Source organism: Mustela nigripes, chromosome 3 (assembly GCF_022355385.1).
Source record: "Mustela nigripes isolate SB6536 chromosome 3, MUSNIG.SB6536, whole genome shotgun sequence".
Classification (NCBI taxonomy): Eukaryota; Metazoa; Chordata; class Mammalia; order Carnivora; family Mustelidae; genus Mustela; species Mustela nigripes.
Window position 1 is genome coordinate 69480799 of NC_081559.1, and position 22006 is coordinate 69502804.

At 43.9% G+C, this 22006-nt stretch overlaps 1 protein-coding gene across 3 annotated transcripts in view; it reads right to left on the reverse strand.

The window, feature by feature from the left end:
- The window catches only part of LOC132013848 (WAS/WASL-interacting protein family member 1), a 115485-nt gene that overhangs the window by 6524 nt on the left and 86955 nt on the right, over positions 1-22006 (reverse strand). For all 3 annotated transcript variants that reach the window (XM_059394195.1, XM_059394197.1, XM_059394196.1), the window contains exons 2-7: positions 19751-19839; positions 14855-14984; positions 9681-9827; positions 6103-6873; positions 1165-1377; positions 317-430 (exon numbers count right to left, since the gene is read on the reverse strand). In XM_059394195.1, coding sequence (XP_059250178.1) covers positions 317-430; positions 1165-1377; positions 6103-6873; positions 9681-9827; positions 14855-14984; positions 19751-19801 — 1426 coding nt within the window. In that variant the 5' untranslated portion in view covers positions 19802-19839. The remainder of the gene's footprint in view (positions 1-316; positions 431-1164; positions 1378-6102; positions 6874-9680; positions 9828-14854; positions 14985-19750; positions 19840-22006) is intronic.

Below are 22006 nucleotides of genomic sequence, written 5' to 3' on the forward strand. Positions count from 1 at the left end.
TTATCCTATCTTAGGAATGCCAAAATGGGGAAGTCTGTCCAAACAAGCAAAGCAATACAATTTAACCTATTAGCAAACCAAAGTTACATTGAGCTTGTGATGACATGTTAAAGTAATCGTTTCTCATATGCATTCCGGGTATCCCATTTTCCTCATCACTTGTGGAAGGACATTTTACCAGCATTTAGATGGCTCCATATGGGGTTCTCTGTCTCACTCCAGGCAGGAGGCCTGGATTTCCTATATAACCCTCTCTCGTATATAACCCAGGCGATAGTAGAATGAAGCCACCTGAAGCCCTTGCAGAAATACTCACTCCGGGATTCACTTCTTGCCAGTTTACTGGGATAACTTTTGGCTGTTGGTACATATGGCTCTGGAGGTGGCAAGTCAGAAATGGGATGGAAGTAGAATCTGCTTTCCCACTCATCTGAGGGAGAGAAACAAACAGCATCTTCAGTAACAATCTGCTACGAAGACTTACATAATGAAAGGACACAGAGAGCTGCAGAGAGCACTTCTAGTTTTATGCCTAGAAGTTTAGAGAAAACCCAGAAATGCAACAAATGTCACTCACTGATCAGCGCACCAGTGAAATACGCTGGTCTTCGAATCAAAGCAAAGACAGATCTAAGTGACTTGAACTAGCATGATTAGGACCCAGCCGGTCCCTCTTGGGACCCGGAGGCTAAAGTCTGAGATACCTTTCTTCCCACCAGCAGGCCCAGGAATAACTGGACCCTCTCATAAAAAAAGGTGGAGGAAAGCCGCTTAATACCTGTAGATCATCAGGCCTCTTGCCCCAGCACACTGTTGAGAAAGGCAGGTAAGGTAGGTAATAAGAAGATAAAAGACAAAAATGACATTTTTTTAGGGTTTTGGAATCTTCTAGAAAGTTAACTAAAATGAGACTCCAACAGTGAGAGAGGAAAACAATCAGCCTTTTTGAAAAGTGGAGGAGGAAGGATTACTACTTTCAATTTGAAATCATGGCGGTCTCTAATGGATAGATACTTAGATCAGAGCAGTGCAGTGTTCGAGGGTCATAGAAACAAGAAATGTTAATGCCAACACACGATGCACACAAATTTAACATTTAGTGGGTGCCCTGTAGCTTGAAAATGTTCCCAAGGTCCCTTCCCCAGAGGACGGACCCCACCTTACCTTCTCCTGAAGAGTCTTGGAAGCCATTTCTAATCGATGTTGATGGTGGAGGTGGGGGAGGTGCCCCTGCGCCAGGCCTGTCAGGAGGAAGAGGAGGCCTGGGTCCACTCCTGGGACTATCTACTCCACTCCTGGAAGGCAACTGGGGGGTGGCAGGCAGGGCCCGAGATGTGCTGCCATTTCTGCTTATTGGAGGGGGTGGTGGGAGAGGGCCTGGGACCAAAAAAAAAAAAAAAAAAAAGGAACACTTAGGGCAGTATCTTACATCCTACATTACTATCATCATGTCACTGCCAATGTGCAGTTATTGAGCACCTGCTGGATGTATACCCTGTAATTAGAGCTTATGGAGAAATAGTGGAAACTTTCTAAGAGGTTTGGCCAAGCAAGGAATAAGTACAGATAAACACAGAACTGCACATATGTACACATGTTGATATCGATAGCTAAATAGCTCTTGGCTTTGGTTGTACTGAAATTCGAGATGATACGGTTAGGTTGAGAACGGGTGATAATCTGTTTATACAGACAACTATATCCTTTTAAAAACATTTTATAATCTTCTTAATTAGCTACTGAATTACTGTGATATGATACTTAGGAATAAATGCCATTTAGAAAAAGAATTTTTTAAAAAAGGAAGAAGCTAGTTATGAAGTTATTTTAGGTCTTCAGAAGGACTAGGCTCTTTAAATGCACGGTAGTATTGCTAATTACACAAGCATGCTTCTGTGATGCATGTGATCTGTTTCTAGGCAGAAGCAGCATCAGGAAACCCACTATCAATCGTGCTGAGATTGGCAGGAGTTCCTTCTTGGTTCTTCCTCTTTGGGGAGGCGGATTAGTCAGTGTGCACGGCTGTGTACTCTGATCCTGACCCCGAACAAGCTGGTTACCACATGGAATGAAACTCTCTATATACAAAAGAGTACCAGAGAGTCATCTCACAGCACTCTTGCCAGGAATAAGTAGTGAAAAAGCAAATAAAAAGTACAATTTAAGTCTCTGGAACCATTTAAAAAAATTGCAATGGTATGGTATAATCGGAAATGTTTAAGTTCCTAAAAAAAAGGAAATTCTTTTTGATAATACAAAAGAAACCTGTCCTCCTTGTCCCATCTTCCAAATTCAGAGGCTATTTAGATTATAAGTAAATTAAAAAAAAAAAAAAAAGAACTTGAATCTTCCCATGCAAATCAAAATGGCCTTAGTAATTATTCCTGGTCTTCAGCAGTGTGCTTCTCTTGCAAGATGCTGACATTTTACGTAAATACAACATCTTATGGTACTATAAATATAAATGTCTTTTATTAACTACAGATTCAGAATCCACCTAAAGGACCTTAAACTGAACAACCCACCCATTGCATGTATCCCTGCCTGGCAGTCTTGGCCCAGACAGCTGATGGAGGCATGTCCGGCCCTGGTTGGTTGGTCTCTCAAGGAGTCTTCAGTGCTTCTCCTGGTAGGGTTTATTTATTGCCCCATCTGTTTGCCATTGCTGGGCTCCCATTCAGGAGGAGCTGATTTACTGGGGGGAAAGTATCTCACATGCTGTGGGTTAATTTCACTGGTACTACCGGCGCACAGCTGTCACCAAACGCGAACTAGACTTCCAGTATTATGGGGCCTGATCGACTTGTTCTCTCTTTCTCTCTCTCTCTTCAAGTAAATGTTCATGCTCCTAACTCTCGAACCTTCCAGGACCCCTGCTCCAAACCTAGGCAAGCATAATAGATAAGAAAGCAGATTACACTTTTTTTTTCTTTTGAGACAGAGAGTTGGCAGAACTCTCTAAGGGGAAAGGGAGAGGGAGAATCTCAAGCACATTCCCCCACTGAGCAGGAAGCCCAGCGCGGGGCTCGATCTCACAAGCCTGAGAACATGACCTAAGCCGCAAGCAAGAAACAGATGCTGAACTGACTGAGCCACCCAGGCACCCTCAGATTTCAACTTCTTGTAATAATAGCAACAAACTATCATTTATTGAATGCTGTTACATGCTAGGAATTAAGATAACCACTATACGCACTTGTCTCGCTTAATTCTTACAGCAACCCTGAGAGGTGAAGGGACACGGAAGAGGCTGCTGGTGTTGGAAGTGTAAAAACCTCAAGTCAGGTTTTGTCAAGACTCCAAATATGTCAAATTCTAAAGCCCACACTCCTAGCAATAAAGCCAGGCCTCCTCTCAAAATACAGATGGCCCTTGATGACCTCTCATAAGATCCTGTGGGAATGAAAGTTGGTAGGAATTTTCTAGAGGTCAGTTTGGAAGTACCTATGAAATTTATAGATTACTATGCATACCTGCTTACCAAAATACTCCATTTTGAGGAATTATTCCAAAGGAAATACATAGAAATGTGCAAAAATATTTAGCTACAAGAATATATTCCTTGCATTATCTGCAACAGTAAAAATCTAGAGATGGTTTGAATGAATAAATCAAGGTAAATGTGTAGAATCTAATATTATGCAGTCATTAGAAGTCAGGCTGTACAAGAATAGTTTATAATCCTATCAGAAGATGTTAATGACATTGATAAATAAAAAGCAAATAACCAAACAGTATGTATACTGTGATACTGATTTTGTAAACATAAATATGTTTATATATATACGAATATATAAACACACACACGTTTTACTTGTTTTTTTCCCTTTTTTTTTTTTATTTGTCATTTCTTTTTTCTTTTTTTTTTTTAAAGTGAGCTCTATGCCCAAGTGGGGCTTGACCTCATGACCCCAAGATCAGGAATTGCATACTCTACCGACTGAGCCAGTCAGGCTCAAAACATACATTTTAAAAAAGCTGAAAGGATAATAAAAAATGTTATGATTATTTCTGGGTGGTGGTGGTAGGATTATAGATCATTTTTGTTTTCTTTATACTTTTCTGTATTTTCCATAATAAACGAACATGACTTATACAATCGAAATAAATAACATTATAACTATATGTCACAGCCTGTCCTATTTTGGGGAAGATTTAATCTGTTGACTTGTCCATTTGGTAGAACCATGCAAACTGCTGCTTAGTCACTTTGGGGGAATACCACTAGCTGTTGGATAAGAAGAAAATACTGCATTTCATTCATCTATCTGTTTCCGTTTGTTCTCTAAAGACTACTTAATGAGATGCCATGATGTGTAGGGATTGGATTGAAATGACTGGTACTAGCTTTTTATATTTGTTGCCTATTGTCTGAGGCCAGAGCAGTTTGAAGTAGTGCTTCTCAAACTTTGCAGCACATTATAATCACTGGGGAGCCTCCAGATATCTTGATGCCCAGTGTGTAACCCAGAGCAATGAAACCAGAAACCCTGGGGAAGGGACCCAGCACGGTTTTTAAAGCTCTCCAGGAGATTCTAGCCCATGGTCACCTTTGAGGACTACTGATGTAAAGAGTGGTGTTTAGGGGCGCCTGTGTGGCTCAGTTGGTTAAGCGTCTGCTTAACCAACTCAGGTCATGATCTCAGGGTCCTGGGATCAAGCCCCGCATCGGGCTCCTTGCTCAGTGGGGAGCCTGCTTCTCCCTCTGCCCCTCTCACTGCTTGTGTTCCCTCTCTCTGTCAAATAAATAAATAAAATGTTAAAAAAAAAAAGTTGTGTTTATTAGGTTCTTGTGGTCACAGGGCAAAAGGTTAGCTTCTCCTAAAGAAAAAGACACCCCATTTCCAGGCATCTTATATAACAATAATAAGGTTAAATTAAGAACATAGATGGTTCTACTATACCTATCAATAACCACTGTGAAATAAAAAGCACCTATTATAATTAGGAGAGAGTACAAGTTCTAGGGAATTCTCACTTCATTGCATTTCATAAAGTCTCAAAATTCTTCTCTTCGACCCAGCTTTCTCAGCCCGGGGGGTGGGGCGCAGCAGAGCCTTCAGTCCATGAAACAGCACGCAGCTCTTGAGTTGTTCTTATGAGCATTTTCAGGAACAAAAGGCCTGTACCTTTTTTTTTTTTTTAATTTTAAAAAACATTTTATTTATCTATTTGACAGAGACACAATGTGGGGGGGAACACAGCAGGGGGAGTGGGAGAAGAAAAGGCAGGCATCCTGCTGAGCAGAGAGCCCGATGCGGGGCTCAATCCCAGGACCCTGAGATCATGACCCGAGCTGAAGGCAGATGCTTAACCCACTGAGCCACCCAGCTGCCCCCAAGGCCTTTACCTTTATCTGCTTCTCCAAGGGATTTATGTGCCAAAGCTGTTAACAAACAGCAAAATGGGCTCTAACACTTGTCTTTAATGATTAGGGACATGGCCTCAAAGCTTGACAGATGGAGAGAGCAGTACAAGAAAAGTTCATTGGCTCTTAGATAGTTACCCTTCTTGTTGGAATAATGGATGCTCTTACAGGAGACATGAATTTAGTTCCCCAATTAAGACAGCTGATACTCACTTTAGGGAAGTCAGGGCAGTAGCGTGGCGAGCACATTTGAGAACTGGAGGTCAAAGTTCTGGTCTCTTCTTATTAACTAGCTGGTGATCATTTGCCTTATAAGTTAGTCAGGGTGTCTGGGTGGCTCAGTAGGTTAAGCGTCTGCCTTCGGCTCAGGTCGTGATTCCAGGGTCCTGGGATCGAGTCCCACAGTGGGGCTCCTTGTTCAGTGGGGAGTCTGCTTCTCCCTCTCGCTCTGCTCTTCCCCGCCCCACTTACTCATAATTTCTCTCCCTCTCTCTCAAAAAAAAAAAAAAAAAAGTCCCTTCATCTCTAAAATGCAGACAGAAATTGTAATCCCACTTTCCTCAGAGGCTCACAGGAGGTCAGGGTGAAGTCAGCCACGCTAAGTGTCACTCAAGATTAGAGCAGTCTGAGAGTTTACTTAAGCTTCTGTCAAGCTCCCTTTGCTTATACGATGATTAGTGACACGGGAACAGGCTGGGCTGTAGAAAGACATACTCCACCCCCGTGTGACATACCTGATCTGCCCGGTGGGTCCCTCACCGGAGGAGGAGGTCTCTCACTGGGCGGGGGAGGAAGAGGGCCTGATCGTCCTGGTGAAGGTAAGGGGGTTGTAGACGGCGTAAGGGACAAATTCCTCTGTGGGAGTCTTGGGGTTTCATCAGTGCCACTGGAACCTGGAGGCAGGGGAGGAGGGCCGGGCCTGCTTGGTGGCGGCGGTGGAGGTGGGGCCTGTGAGGAGGAGGAAGGCCTCGGGGTAGAAGGCACGGGGGGCTTGCTGTTCTGAGGGGGAGGCGGTGGGACCGCTTCCCTGTGGATGGAGGGTCTGTTGCCCACTGGAGGAGGTGGAGGGGGCGGTTTGTCCTCCAAGGCCCTGCTGGGGGTCGGGGGCAGGGGAGGCCTGTTGGAGAACGGCGAGGAGGAGCTGGAGGGTGTCTGGCGGACGGAGCCTCCTCCAAAAGCAGCACCTCGGTTTCCAGGGAAGGGGGGAGGGGTGGGCCCAGGACTGGGCTGCCGGGGGGCCCCAGGCACTGGTAGGGAGCCCCGGTTGTGCAGACTTGATTGAATGGGTCTTGGTGTATTGGGAACTGGAGGGGGAATGCTATCAGGCTTTGAGCCCATGTCGGGCCTCGGGGGAGGCATTCGACTCCTCTGAGGCTCTGGGGGACCACTTCTGTGGCCGGGAGAAGGCACAGGAAACCTCCCTGGGCCACTTGGGGGTGAGAAAGGCTTAGCAGATGTGGCTCTTCCTCCTGGTGGCAAAATTGGGGGTCGGCTTCCTCCAGAATCTGAAGAACAGGAAAAAAAATCCAGTTAGAAAATTAGGACCCCCTCTCAAAGGAATCAGAGAACTAGAGTATATTCTCAGAAGTCCTTTCCTAGATGCTCTAAAGAATATAGCTATTATTTATATAAATCAGGTTCTAGTGGTCCTTCCAGGGGACAGAAGAACAGATCACAGATCCCTGTGCACCTGCTAGTTCCAGGTCCTACAGCCTGTTGGCTGGCAAAAAAATGCCGGAGAGCCCTCTTGGCATTAGGTGTGGACAAGAACCAGGATTAAGTTGTCAGTGGTTCAGGAGAGCTCCCCATTCAACATGAGAAGAAAAGGGTAGATGGTGTTGGCACGTGGGATTTCTGCTAATGATTTTCTTTCCTCCCTATCAAACATCCCTGTCCCCCTGCTGTACCTCTCAGGTTCGAAAAAATAACATAGCCATGATAGGTGAAAAGTTAGTTATCTCAAGGTAACTCTTCACTGGGGAGGGCTTACCCAGTCCCTTTGAATAAATTTCCCAAGAGAAGGTGGAAAAATGTCATGGAAGAATCGTTAACTGAAATAAGAAAGAACTAACAAAGGAAAAAGAAATGGTCAGAGTTTGATTGAAAGACTTGACACCGGTGGTTGGTCTTAATCTGCAAAGAAGCAGGCAAACTACACAAGTTCTTTTCCTCACTGAATCACCTTCCACGTCAACACTGGCAGAACAGAACAACCCTATTATGTATTAATATTAAACTGCTTTTGTTCAACAGAAGGAACCAAAGTTTTGGAAAAATTCAAATCACCACTCCAGAATCTCTTGGAACCTAAGGTAATTCTCAAAAAATGATGACACTGGAAACTTCTACCACTTCAACTGTGAGTTAATTAAGGTACCAAATATTAATTGAGTACCACTATATACCAGCCATTATTCTAGATGCTAACCCCAGAAGAATATACAAAATAAAAAAATCCCGCTTTCCTGTGGCTTACATTCTTTTGGGAGAGATAATAAACCGGCAAACATATAAACATTTGCAGATAGTTGTTAAGTACTAAAAAGAAGCTGAAATACGTTGAGATGGGGAGACCAGATAGATAGGGTGGCTGGCTGGGGATGGCTTTTCCGAAGATAAGACATTTGAGCTGAGGTGAGCTGTAGAAAGATAGGGATAAGGTGCTTTAGGCAGAGGGCCAGCAGGTACAAAGGCCCTGGAGTGGGAATGAGCTTCAAGTTGAAAAACTGAGGTCTGTGCGCTTGGCACGGTGAGCTGGAGAAGCTACAAGCGGACCCTGAGTGGCCAGCAAGGGCCAGGTCTCCTTATAAAGCAGAGGACTTCAGACTTTTTTTTTTTTTTTTAAAGACTATTTATTTATTTATTCGAGAGAAAGAGAGTGTGTGAGAGAGAGAACATGGCGGGGGGCCAGAGAAGGAGCCAAGAGAGAGGGAGAAGCAGACTTCTAGCTGAGACAGGAGCCAGGACTCTGGGATCCTGACTTGAGCCAAAGGCAGACACTTAAAGGACTGAGTGCCCCCAGGCGCCCCCAGAGGACTTCAGATTTCACCCAAGGCGCAGTGAGAGACATTTGGATGGATTCATACAGCGGAGTAACATGAACTCTAGAGAGAATTTATTTCAACTTCAGTACTAGTAGAAAGCTGTGTTTCCCTTGACTGTGTGGTATATTTCTAGGTCATCAAACTGTGATGAATTGTATCGGATTGAAGCTGGGTTATTCGCCATGTGTACATCACACGGACAGTGGTCACTATGTGGACGGTACACTAGGCTGATGCGTACATCTCGTACACCATTTTGTGCACAAACATAATTCCTTTTTCACGTTATGAATTTATTTCCAGTTGTCTTTTGCCTTAATTTCTTCACCTATTGTTAAAGCACTGCATGTCTTCATTTGTCAGCTGCCTCAGTCCTTCTGGTGGGTTTTAAGTCAGTAAATGTAAATGTGAATGTAGGTCTGGCAAGACAGAATCTCTCATATTAAGTATCTCTAGATTTTGACCATCCAACACTAAATAGTCAACTAACTGTGAGGATTCAGTGGTTTTTGTCTTTATATGACCGTGAGAATTTCACACTTTCCCAGGAGACACACGAAACGATCACAGAATTAGAAATAAAAGTCTTCTAACACAACAAACATTAATACCAAAAGTTTTATGGTAAAACTTATTGAGCCTCACGTACTGTGTAAAGTTTTTTATTTGGGCATGACCAGGTTCCATTTTTCTCTCTGCCATTAGGTTCAAGACAATCCCACAGGACTCGTTTCCATGTGCCTGTGCAGACAATATTTAGAATCACTGGCCCTCAAATGCCAGAAGTCTGTCATGCAAAACACCTTTCTAGATTTAGTGAGACATGTAATTACATTCCGTATAACATGCTCCACGGTGTTTTGGAAAGTGGCTCACAGGTATTTTCCATACAATAGCTGGGTCAAGCTGCCTCACAGAGAAAAGGTGAATTTGCCAGGTCACCAGGCAGCCCTTCCAGCAGTGGCCAGTTCCATTTGCTCCTCCTTTTCCTTCCCACTCTAGCTCACCCTTTAGAAAAGAACAAAAAAGTACAAGTTACCCCGAGGACACAGGGCAAATATTTAACAGCTCCATGGAGTGGTCTGATTTTGATTTAAGGAAAAAAAAAAAGAGAGAGATGCTAAATAGAGTCTTTCTTATAAAACAATGTTACATTTCAAGCGATCTAAAATGTTTTAAAGGGCACAGTGCCTTCGAGGGGATGCCAAGCCTCCAAACCATGGAACTGGCCTCACCTTGTTGCTAAGAGACAAAGAAACTCTGCTTACCACCATCCCTGTTGGCTGTGGATCTCAGCTTCGGCATCCCAGCCTGAAACAGTCCTCCCAAGCCAGGTGGGGCACCCCCCCCAAAACTGCCGCCGCCGCCGCCGCCACCGCCACCACCACCGCCACCAGCACCAGCTCCTTTAGGTTCTGCAGAAGGAAGGAAACACTCTCTTCACTGTGTATGAAAACAGCACCAGAGTACAGCCTGAGCCCAAGTACACAATAAACAATGCGGGTCAAACAGGGAGCTGGCTCCAACTGGGCCTGTGTGGGACTCCTGGGATTTCATGAAAAAGCAGTATTTTAACAATTCACCCTACCCCTGGTCAGAAAAGGAAGGGTTTTGCTTTTCACTCCAGGGCTGTCCCAGGCCCCACAGCAGGAGAATTAGTGATAGATGATGCCTTGCCCCCATGCTCCCTGCTTGGCTAGCTGCTGTATGAGTTATTACCTGTATCCTAAGATTTGGCAAATAAAAGAATCTTCAAAGAAAGCAAGTCCCAAAGGAGGGGGAGATATAATAAAAGGTGGTAAAAAGGAGAATTATAAAAAAAAGGGAAGAAAATAAAATATCCCGTAATTTTGGAAATTTATACACTACTTTGGATATTTTTTCCTGCTAGTACTTTTTCATTTTATTTTTTCTCAAAATTAAGACCAAATTCACTAAACAGCTTTTAGCCTGCTCTTTTCACTTAACACTTTATTGTTAGCATTCCCATGTCATCAAATACTCTTTGAAAACATGAGTTTAAGGGACCACATTGTGTTGTAGGGCATGAATATATTGTGGTTCTTTTGACCATTTACTTATTTGATGACCTTATGGTTTGATTTCAATTTTCTAATAGCATAAAGCCCAACAGTAGGCTTGAACATTTTAAAAACTCCCTGCAGTTGAAGATGGTACAAAGAATTTGTTTTATTTTGTATTTACTTCCCCAAGCCTGTGGAGGATCCTGAAATGGTAAATAGAAAACAATGTAAAGAAAGAAAAAAAAGAAAGAAAGGAAAAGAAAGTAAAAAGAAGATTACTAAGTATCCTGTCTAGACTTTCAGGTTATTTCCCTTGTCTGTGACATATTTTACAACTCTGTTAAGTTGCAGAAACTTATTGTCCATAGAAATGTAAAATAGTTGTGTTCAGCGGCATGCAATTGACTTCACACAGGTTTACCTATCTATAAATTCATTTCAGCTCTGATGTATGTGGTACTTTGAACTCTCCTTTGCACTGGTAACAGTATACTACTTCCCTCAGTAGTTAATGACTTAAATAAAATATTTGACATATGTTTGTTTTATATCTATATGAGAGCCATGACTATAACCCTTTTTAAAGAATTGTCTCATACAATTTATGATATATGTATGTATGTATATTTGTATTTATGAGGTTTAACATTGTTTAAAGTTTTATCCCTGGAAAACCTTCTAGAGTCTTTGACAGGCAGTATGAAATCTACAAATAAATAAGGGAGGACTAACACTTTTATGATATTTAGACTATATGGAAACATGGTATACTCTCCCATGTCTTCTGCTACATTCAGTTAAGTTTTATAATTTTTCCTGATATGGGTCACATATGCTTCTTGTTAAGGTTACTTTGATACATTTTTGTTTGTTGAAACTGTGAAAGGGGTGTTTGCCCCTTTTGTAATTGGTTATCATTGGCATCAGAAAATTTTGGGGCACCTGGGTGGTTCAGTGGGTTAAGCCTCTGCCTTCAGCTCAGGTCATAATCTCAGGGCCCTGGGATCGAGTCCCGCATTGGGATCTCTGCTCAGCAGGGAGCAGGCTTCCCCATCTCTCCCTGCCTGCTGTTCTGCCTAGTTGTGATCTCTCTCACTCTGTCAAATTAAAAAAAAAAAAAAAAATCCTTAAAAGAAAGAAAATTTCATTTGACATCTAATAAACCATTCTGCTAATATTTTCTAAATTAAAATTTATTAAAAAACTATTATCTCGGATTTTCTACTAGACATAGGGTCTCCAAATAATAAAGGTTTTGCTTCCTCTTGTATCTTATTTTTGTTCTAGTTTATATAAGCAATTACTTTGATGACTGGACATCCATATGATATAAATTATTAATATTGCTACAGGCAACCATAGTTTGCTTTTAATGAGCACGCCTTTAACCTGGGAACTACTGGCACTTTAGAGCAGATAGTTCTTTGTTTGTGGGTGGCTGTCTTATTCTCTGTAGAATGTTTCCAGCATGCCTGGCCTTCACCCACTAGATGTCAGTAGGAACCCCACCTTGGCTAAGTTATGACAACTAAAAATGCCTCCAGACATTGCCACAGGTCCCCTGGGACACTGATAGATAGCTTTCTTTTTGTGTTTGTGCTGCCTTGGTCAAGTTTGAGGTTAGGGCCATGTGAATCCCATTATATCAATCAGATAGCTTTTCCTCTCTTCCTATGTTTGGGAATGATTTGTATAGCCTTTGAATAAGCTGTTTCTTAAAATCTGGAAGAATTCACTGATAAAGTCATCTGGCTCTAAAGCTTTTTAGAGAGAAAGCTAGAAAAAGTGTTCAACTTCCCCTTGCTCGTTGAAGCTTCATGAGTGAATTTTGGTAAATTTATGCTTTTTGTAAAACATTAATTTCTTTAAGATTTTAACATGTTTTAGCATATAAATGCATCACAGCATCCTTAATTTTGAAAAAAACCTGTGTTAAATCTCTCACTAATCTATGCTGAGTCCTACTTTTATTCATTTGTGTTTTCTTTTCTTCTCGATTAGACCGATCCTAAGCCTGTGTTAACTCTGCACTTTTTTTAGGGGTGGAGCTTTCTGGGATACCTTTGGGAGATCTGCTGATAGAAGAAATAACCTGATCATGAACTGACAAGGATCACCTCACCTAACAAATCAAATTACAATAACAATTTCCAGAAGCATATGCAAAATGGCTCCTGTTACGAAATCACAATTTTTTTTTACTAATTTTAATTATTACTGATAATAATAATATGCTCTTGACACTCAAATATTACTCATTAATTAATGATACATTTTGGAATGCTGCATTTAAATAGGATACCTTTACATGGCGGCGTACATTCAAAGAGACTGATGCACTATCAGACATGATTCATCAGTGTTCTTAACCCGAAACTTTGGAGCATCTTTCAGAGAGAAAAGCTAAAGTAGTTGATGATCTCTCACTGGCTCCTGATCACTTCCTTAGGAATCACACTGCAGGACAAGGCTGAAGTAAAAGCTTTATCCCGCATAACCACGGTCAACATTTTGACATAGAACCCAGGGAGGCTTCAGCTGCAAACAAATGTAAAGCTATGGGTGGACCATGCCACTTACAGAGCCCATGGCCACGGTGCCAGTGTCCACTAAGTGCACGGACAACAGGGCATGAGCTGGGTTGCATCTTGTGTCCATGAAGCAAAGCATGTTCATAAACATCACTGAACTGCTGGAAGGGAGAAGAGCTAATATTTCTTTCCATTGAATGGTAGGCGAAGGGGACCTTGACGAATACAGTGAGTTTCTAATAGTGGATTCAGGAACAGGCCACAGACTGTCCAGTGTTCTTCAGTATCAGTGGGGAATTCACATCTACCTCTCTTGAGCCTCCGGCTCCCCCTCCTGGGGGAAAGGACGACTGAACTGTGTCCCCGACATCAGCAGTGTGTGGAGCACCTCTGGCTCCATACCTTGCACCGGGAGTCAACAGCTTTGGACCAAGGCTCCCCAGAGGTAAGTGGTGCTGGGCTCCCCTTAGGGAGAATTTTGTGACACCAATCAGGAGGATTAAGGGATTATAAAAGAACCCGATCAGTTTCATAAGCTTTTTAAAAGATGTTTGACAAGAGAAAGAGCGAGAGAGGGAACACAAGCAGGGGGAGAGGAGGTGGGCAAGCAGGCTCCCCCTGAGCAGGGGGCCCAATGTGGGGCTCCATCCCAGGACCCCGGGACCATAACCTGAGCCCAAGGCAGATGTCTAACGACTGAGCCACCCAGCGCCCCTCATGGACATTTTGACAAAGAGGTAACTGTGTGCAGTCAAGGTTAAAACTCCTCATAATTTCTTCTGGAGAATGGTGTACTCTCTCCCCTGCACCACACAACCTGACACAGCAGAGCAATGTGCAAAAGCCTTTGTCTTGGTCTTCCTCTTTTCCATTTTCCTCCCACTAATGTTCTCACCTAACTCTGAGCCTTCTTTCTTCTCTACTAAGAGAATTTTCCTAGAAATTCTTCCTAAACACTTCTACTCCTCGACTTGGCCAAAATCCTGCATCCACTGGTCACCCTCTACAAAGCTCCCTGGGGTGATTTTTGGAAAGTCAGGCTATTTCCTGTTGAGTCCAAATGGGATCTGGGTGTAGGATATGGGTAGCCGGCAGTGGAAGGGTCTAGGAATGTGTGGAGACAGTTTCAAGGCCTCGTTATTAACTACCAGTAGATTCAAGTCATGGATACATTTTCATTCTGTGGTGAATGTTAACAGGAGTTCTGTGTTGTGGGTACCTGCTTGATTCTACATCCCCTGGCTTGTTCTAGAAAGTTCCTCCAACTTACGATGGGTAGATAAGCAAAGTTGTGATCTCATTTTCTCTCTCTCTCCCAGCTCCTGAAAATCACATCTTACACTTGAATGACACATCCCAGCCCACAGAATACTTTCGCATTGTCTCGTCTGCTGCTCACAGCAAACTGTGAGGGCAGCAGAACAGCCATTATCTCCATTTTACACCTGAGGACAATAAGGTGTGGAGATGGTTAAGGGATGGATGTGGCAGAACTTGGACCTACACCTGTTGATTCCAAGGCTGGGGCTCTTTCCATATTTCATGCAGCCTTTGGATCTGTGGTGCAAAGAGTAACGGGTTAACTTCCAGAAAGTGTGGTGAATAATTCAGAGAATCGCTGCTGTGTGTGTCTTGGACAAAGAATTATTATACTGGCTTCCTGCAGCATTAGAGGGAACCCAAGCCGGAGCTGTGGCCACAATGAGTGATACAGTCCCTTATTTTGCTAGCTTTGCAGCTGTTGTAACCAAAAAAAAAAAAAAAAAAAAAAAAGAACCCACCAAAAACAAACAAACAAACCCAAAACAAAACACTATTTAGAAGGGTAAGGCTGATTGTTAGGCCATAAATCACTTATCTCCATGGAAAACAGCTTTTTTCACTTACTGTCCAATATTGGCGCACTCCTGTCATTGGTGACTGTCTTCTTCAGTTTCTTCCCTTTGCTGATGTCAGAGAGAAGAGCATTTCTCCCAGCCTGTTCTGACTTATTCAAGGTAGGCTTTTCCGTATTGGCCTGAAAGGAAACCATGCAGACTTACAGTCATCTCTTGAATTAAAATCATATAACACAACACTCAGAGGGGACAGCTAGAGTACTGCGAGCTTGTTACTGAGGTTCTTGGCAATGGTTGTAAATTCTCCACAAGTTTTAGATCCGATGTCATTCTTTTTAAGACCCAGACATTTGGGAACAGATGCAGCAATAAATTACATTCATTTTTTTTTTTTAAGATTTTATTTATTAATTTGACAGAGAGAAATCACAAGTAGACGGAGAGGCAGCCAGAGAGAGAGAGAGAGGGAAGCAGGCTCTCCGCTGAGCAGAGAGCCCGATGCGGGACTCGATCCCAGGACTCTAAGATCATGACCCGAGCCGAAGGCAGCGGCTTAACCCACTGAGCCACCCAGGCGCCCCAATTACATTCATTTTTAATGCAGGAAGAGTCAGTCCCTGATAAAAGTCTCTAAAAACTCAGACCACAATCTGGTGGTCACCAAAAGAGCCAGGGTTGGATGGCTCAAAACAAGAAGGGAATTTTGAGATTCTGCTAGATACTACAAGGATTCATACTCCAGAATGTGTTCTGAAGAACAGCTTCTCTCTCCTATCTTTTGGAGCTAACCTGGAGCAAGGGGAAAATTGTCTCTAGCAAAAAGGGTCAGTTGCATGTGTTTTAAATTCACCCAAGTTTTAGAAAATAATTCCCTCCGTTTATATTGACAAAGATTTTTTTCTTCTTAAGTTAGGGCATTTGAGGTATAATTTCCATAATAATCAAGTCACTACTTTAGTGTAAAGTTCTACAGGTATTGAAAAGGATACAGTCATGAGACCACCACCACACTCAAGATCTAGAACACGTCCATAAGCCGCCGAAGTTCCCGCATGCCCTTGCCCAGGGTGTTTCTCACATAGAATTCCTTTGAAAGCTTAGCTCACAGAGAATGCAGAGTGGACAAAGGTGCTGCTTTAAAATGCTTAGGTATTTTCTCACTTTTCTGGAATGTCTGGGAAAGATCTGTACTATGAAACTGGGATGTTGCTTCCTCAGGGTTATTTTAGGGAGCAGGGACACTGTGAGTCTAGAGCACAGGACTCGGAAGTAGTAGGCATGTGCCTGGGTCTGTCACACGGGGAAACTGGCTTGGTCTGGCCTGGCCCTAGGCAGAGGTGACTTCCCCAAACCCAGTGGTCCTCAGACTTCAGAGGCCTTTCAGGCTGGTCCTAGCCCTTTTGGAAGGATCTGATTCCAGAGGAGCCGGTGGGGGGCGCAGGAGGTAAAGTTGGGACCGTTTAGCTTGCTACCTCACCCAGCGATTTATTACGAGCTAGAGGCAGAGGGAATGCTAAGAAAAACCCTGAAGCAGGATACACAGAAGCTCTCTGTTAAGGTGAAAGGGTCCTGGAATAATTATAAGGTATTACTTGCTCATAATAACAGCAGTTAACATTTTATATAGCGTTTACTATGGGTCAGGCACTGCTTTTACCTCCTTTACGTGTATTAATTCATTTAGTCCTCATCAGCCCTGTGACTCATTATTTCCATTTTAGAGACAAGAGAGCAGAGGCACAGGGAGGTAAAATCTTTTGCCCCCGTCATTGAGACAGTTAGAGAAGGACCCTAGGATCCAAACCCTGGCAGCGTGATTCCAGAGCCTCCCCTGTAACTTGCAGAAGGGGAAACGTGGGATCTAACATGCCCCTTGCTCACATCAGGGAGCGGCTGTTAAAGATACAAACTCACAACTAGAAGACGAGCAAGTCCTGGACGAGTACAGCATGGTGATGAGAGTCAACAATATTGTATTATAAACTTCAAAGTTGCTAAGAGACTGGGTCTTTGATGTTCTCACCAGGAAAAAGGAATGATAATCGCGTGATGTGAAAGAGGTGTTAGCTAAGCTCAGATGGTAATTACATTAAGTATAAAAATGTAGCAAATCAACATGTGGTAGGACTTAAATTTCCACCACCCTAAATGTCAATTATACCTCAGTTAAGAAAAGTAACAAAATGCCCCTTCCCCACCCACCTGCGACACTGCCCTGAGCAAGCCTGTTAATATCAGCAGCTGATCATTCCAGAAGGGCTCTTACATGCACAGTTCCTGTATGCTAATGGAGTCATCTTCTGTTGCTCTGAAACTTAGTTTTTCAACTTGATGACACATCTTGGACATCTTGGAGTGAACTCTTAAGATTACCTACTGTCTTCTTTAAGGATGAAGGGCAGCAATTTTCACCGGCCTCCTGTGATGCCTCCAAATGTCTTTTGATGCCTGATCTCCTTGGGTGCTAATTCCTCTCCGGTGGGCAGTCCGGAGCCCTTCACTGAGCTGTCCCACCAGACAGTGCCCTGTGACAGCCACCAACCCACCTTTCCCTTTGCTCGTCTCTGTATCCTACTTCTCTAGGATCTTGCTTTAGGTCACATAAAAATGTATAGAATGGGGGCGCCTGGGTGGCTCAGTGGGTTAAAGCCTCTGCCTTCGACTCAGGTCATGATCCCAGGGTCCTGGGATCGAGCCCCACGTCGGGCTCTCTGCTCGGCAGGAAACCTGCTTTCTCCTCTCTCTCTCTCTGCCTGCCTCTCTACCTACTTGTGATTTCTCTCTCTGTGTCAAATAAATAAAATCTTTTAAAAAATGTATAGAATGAATAAATAAATAAACAAACAAATAAATAAAGTACAGAAATGAGTTGATAGGATAAATTTCAGTCACTGCAGTACCACCTGAATGTCTTCGCAGCTCTCTGTCTTACTATTTATTTAATATTTTTCATTAAGTCAGTTCACTATATTATTTATACAATTTTTCAGTGAATATTTTCTTTTAAATTAATTCACTATTAAACCCTTAGTTTAATGTAATGGTTACAAATTTTAGAACATATTAAAATAAGTACATGAGCATTAAAATTTAAAAAAAATCCACATACTACCTAGCTAGTGGTATAAAACCACACTTTTGGGGAAATAGAGATAAATAAATCCTGCTATGTTAGCTAGATCAGAACTTTCTTTTTCATTTTTTTTTTTTTTTTTTTAGATTTCATTTATTTGAGGGAGAGTGAAAGTATGTGTGAGGGGAGGGGCAGTGGGAGAGGAAGAAGCAGACTCCCCATTGAGCAGGGAAGCTGATGTGAGGCTTACTCCCAGGACCCTGAGATTGTGACCTGAGCTACCCAGACGCCCCTGGGTCAGGATTTTTCAAACATATCTGAGTGAAGGATCGGTTTCAAAATTTTTTTTCCCAGCTCACCTTGGACTGATACTTTTGTAAAATGACAATTAATTATTAGAATAATGAATTAGAGGGCACCTGGGTACTTAAGTACTTACTGCAGTACTTAAGCATCTGACTGTTGATTTCAGCTCAGGTTATGATCTCAGGGTTGTGAGATCAAGGCCCATGTCAGGCTCCCAGCTGGGCGAGGGGTCTGCTGAAGATTCCTTCTCTCCCTCTGTCCCTCCCCCTTCCTGCTCGCACGTGCACACTCTCGCTCTTTCTCTAAAAATACATAAGTAAGTAAATATTTTTAACAAGAATAATGAATTACTTAAAAAAGAGACCCACGAAATACAATCTTAGGAACAGCAGACATAACACTACTGTCAAATTGCTGTGTTTCTTAATGCTTATTCTTTCTGTACTGTCTCCTTGGGGCCGCTAAGCAGCAGCTGGAGGACCACACTGGGTAGCAACAAGCTGGTTCTACCCAGTTCTTCTAACTGGGTTCCGACCTCAGATGGGCTACATAAATGTGTTCTGTGGAAGCCTGAACAAGAGACTTTTCGTCTCTGAGCCTCAGTTTCCCCAAGTGAAAAGGACCCATCAGCAGTGAAGCCTTCCCATGCTGAGGTAGTGGGGCAAGGGGGTGCATCTGGGAGCCTTTTCTGTGTCACCACGGGGAGGGCTGCTGGCCCCTGTAAGAAGGTGCACTCATTTCTGAGGATAGGTCTATCAAGAGACCAGGAGGAGCCCAGTGAAGAAATTCCTTTGGAAAGTAGACATCTAAATGTAAGGAGCTTTAAAGATTTAAAGATTTATTTATTTATTTGAGAGAAAGAGAGAGAGAGAATGAGCAGGAGGGGCAGAGGGAGAGGGAGAGAACCTCAAGCAGACTCCACACGAGCACGAGCCCTATCTGGGGCTCAATCTCATGACCCTGAGATCACAACCTGAGCTGAAGCCAAGAGTTGGAAACTTACCTGCCCGCACCACCTGGGTGCCCCTGCAAGGACAGATTTAAAGAAGGGTGTGCGTGTGGGGGAAGTGGGAGTCAGGGAGTGGTGGGTGGTATTTGCCAAAAAGAAGAGTGGGAAGAAGGGAAGGAGGGAAGCGGGAAAGAAGGGAAAGTCAGAGAAAAAGAAAGAGTGAGTCTGCAGGACGGCGAACGGCTGCATTTCAGACATAGACCAGGGTTTCTGGGCTGTTCTGTCCAGAAATTAAAGGGTAGAAGTCAAGTCCATTGAACGGCAACAGAGCATGCCGGGCAGAACCCCAGTACTGGGAAGGAACAGGATGTTTCCCTGATGGACCTGACAGAGGAAACCCCACGAACGCACACCGCGCACATGTCCTCTGCACCGCCTGAGACCTCTGACAACCAGCCCCCTGGGTCTCAGGGGCTGGCTAACTTGCAGCGGGAAAACCTGCCCCATGGTTTTCATGCCATAATGCAAATACATGCAAAACAAATGCATGGGCGCCCAGGTTCGACTTCATCTGGCCTGCTTCGTGCACCATTTGGGGTCGTCAAGGGGCCACTCACCAGAGCAAATGTCGGCGGGGGCGGGGGTGCCGGAGGGGGAGGGACAGGCATCTTGGACAGCTACCCGTTCAACAGTCTTGCTGGTCACTCTGTAAAAACAAAGCAAAAACAAATAAAACTTGGTCATGGATTAGACTTTTTAGTAATACTTTGTTCTAATCTTTCTTCCCTCCTTCCCACCAAAGGGACAGCATTTCACGAAGATTAGATTTTTTTTTTTTTTTTTTTTTTTTGAGAGAGGGGGTTCGGGTGGGGCAGAGGACAAGAATCACAAGCAGACTCCCTGATGAGTGCAGAGCCCATCACCGGGCTCGATCTCAAGACCTGGAAATCATAACCACGAGTCAAAACCAAGAGTCCGACACTTAACCGTCAGAGCCACCCAGGCACCCGCAAGGGGTGTAATCATCTTTACAACATTGCTAAGATGTGACTCTTCTGAAAGGGCCCTAGTAGGGGAGGTTTCTGAGCCCAAATGCCTTAAGATATTGGAAGCAAAATTGGTGCCTCACACTGCTCAATTCCCTTACCCACCAGAGCAGGTCTGGGAAACAACACCCAGAGCCGGCGTAAGCTGGAAGGTGGTTTTCTTCTTGCAAATGCCTGGCATTCGCCTGGGACTTGGCACGAACTGTAGGCACACGAAGATGAATATTTTTCTGGTCTTGCCCTCAAAGGTCTCACAGTCCTCCAGGGAAAGAAGGCAGGAATAAGGTAAGGCAGGCAGGTAAGATGGGCAAGGGAGCCAGATGCCCATCTTTGTGCTACTGGGCATTTCCTTATAGGAACGAAGTTTTTTAAAAGAGGGGAAAAAAGAGACAAGGTCCAGACTTCAGAGTCCCAAGCTGTTTACTGGAAATACACTTCATTAGAAAGGCTTTCTGAATAGTGTGACAGCTCTGGGAACAAGGGGAAGCCAGATGGTGGCCGGCTGGGAGAGTGCAGGGAAAACCCGGCCCATGGCAGTGGGAAGCGGACAGCCTGGCAAACATCAGGGCTGAAGAACCTACTGGACGAGGAAGCTTCCCAGGACTTCCACCAGGCATGAGTCCTCCTCCCCGCTCCGTTTTCAGGGTCCCATCCCTGGGTCCCAGGACCGGTGTAGGGCCAGGTGCTCTCACCCTCAAGTAATCTGGGCTCCTCCCACCCAGTCGCTGTTCCTCAAGTGTAGTCCTGGGTCAGCAGGAGGGGCGTCACCCCGAGCTCTTAGAAATGTCAAATCTCAGCCCCTCTTTCTACCCACCGAATTTGTTTCAGCTCCTTAACAAGATCCTGAGGTGATTCGTGGGCACTAAAATTTGAGCTGCCTATTGTAGAATCTGAGTCTTAAGCCAGTGGGCGGCCTGGGACACTCCCCACCTGAACCACATGGAATATGTGTCCTAAATTTCAAACACAGAATTTTTTTAAAAAAGATTTTATTTATTTATTTGACAGAGAGAGGGAGTGAGCAGGAGCACAAGCAGGGGGAGTGGCAGGCAGGGGAGAAGCAGGCTCCTCCCAGAGCAAGAAGCCGGACGTGGGCCTCGATCCCAGGATCCCGGGATCATGACCTGAGCCGAAGGCAGATGCTTGACCACTGAGTCACCCAGGGGCCTCTCAAACAGCAGAATTATCTTTCTCTTGTTCTCCACTTCTCTTAAGGGAAGAAAACAATTAGAATTTTAAAAAATTCAGTTCAACCATGAACAGTTAATGTGGGAAAACTTACACCGTGAAACTACTTTCTATTAAAGTATTGTTAGATGGCTTGCTTTCTGTTAACAGAAAGGGAACGCAAAATCTAAAAGGACATGTCTGGACTTGTCAAAGCTGCTGGAAGATGGGAATTAAGACAGTTTGGACATTCCAAGGGGACTGCCAAAAAAATGAATTTCAGAAACACCGCCCAGCACAGCTGCTGTCACTTAACGATCAATTTGATCACGGTCACCTCCAGGGTCTTTAAGTCCTATAAGGGATGCCGCAGACTAGCATGATTCCACCCATTTCACAGGGGACACTGGGACTCGGAGAAACTGAGCAATTCACGGAAAGACCCTAATTCATTCACAAGTCCTCTGAATCCCTGGTCTTTTTCGAGAAGCCTTTTTGGGCAGTAAAGAGCGAAATAGTGCTACAACTCCATCCGTTTTTCCCTGAGAGACTGTCTCAGATGAAGCTTCTTTTAAAACGTGTTCCTTAAATGGGCCTTTCCTGCATGACACCGGCCCGTCACCTGCGGGGCCGCATGGGCAGTGTGACCAGTGCTGAGGG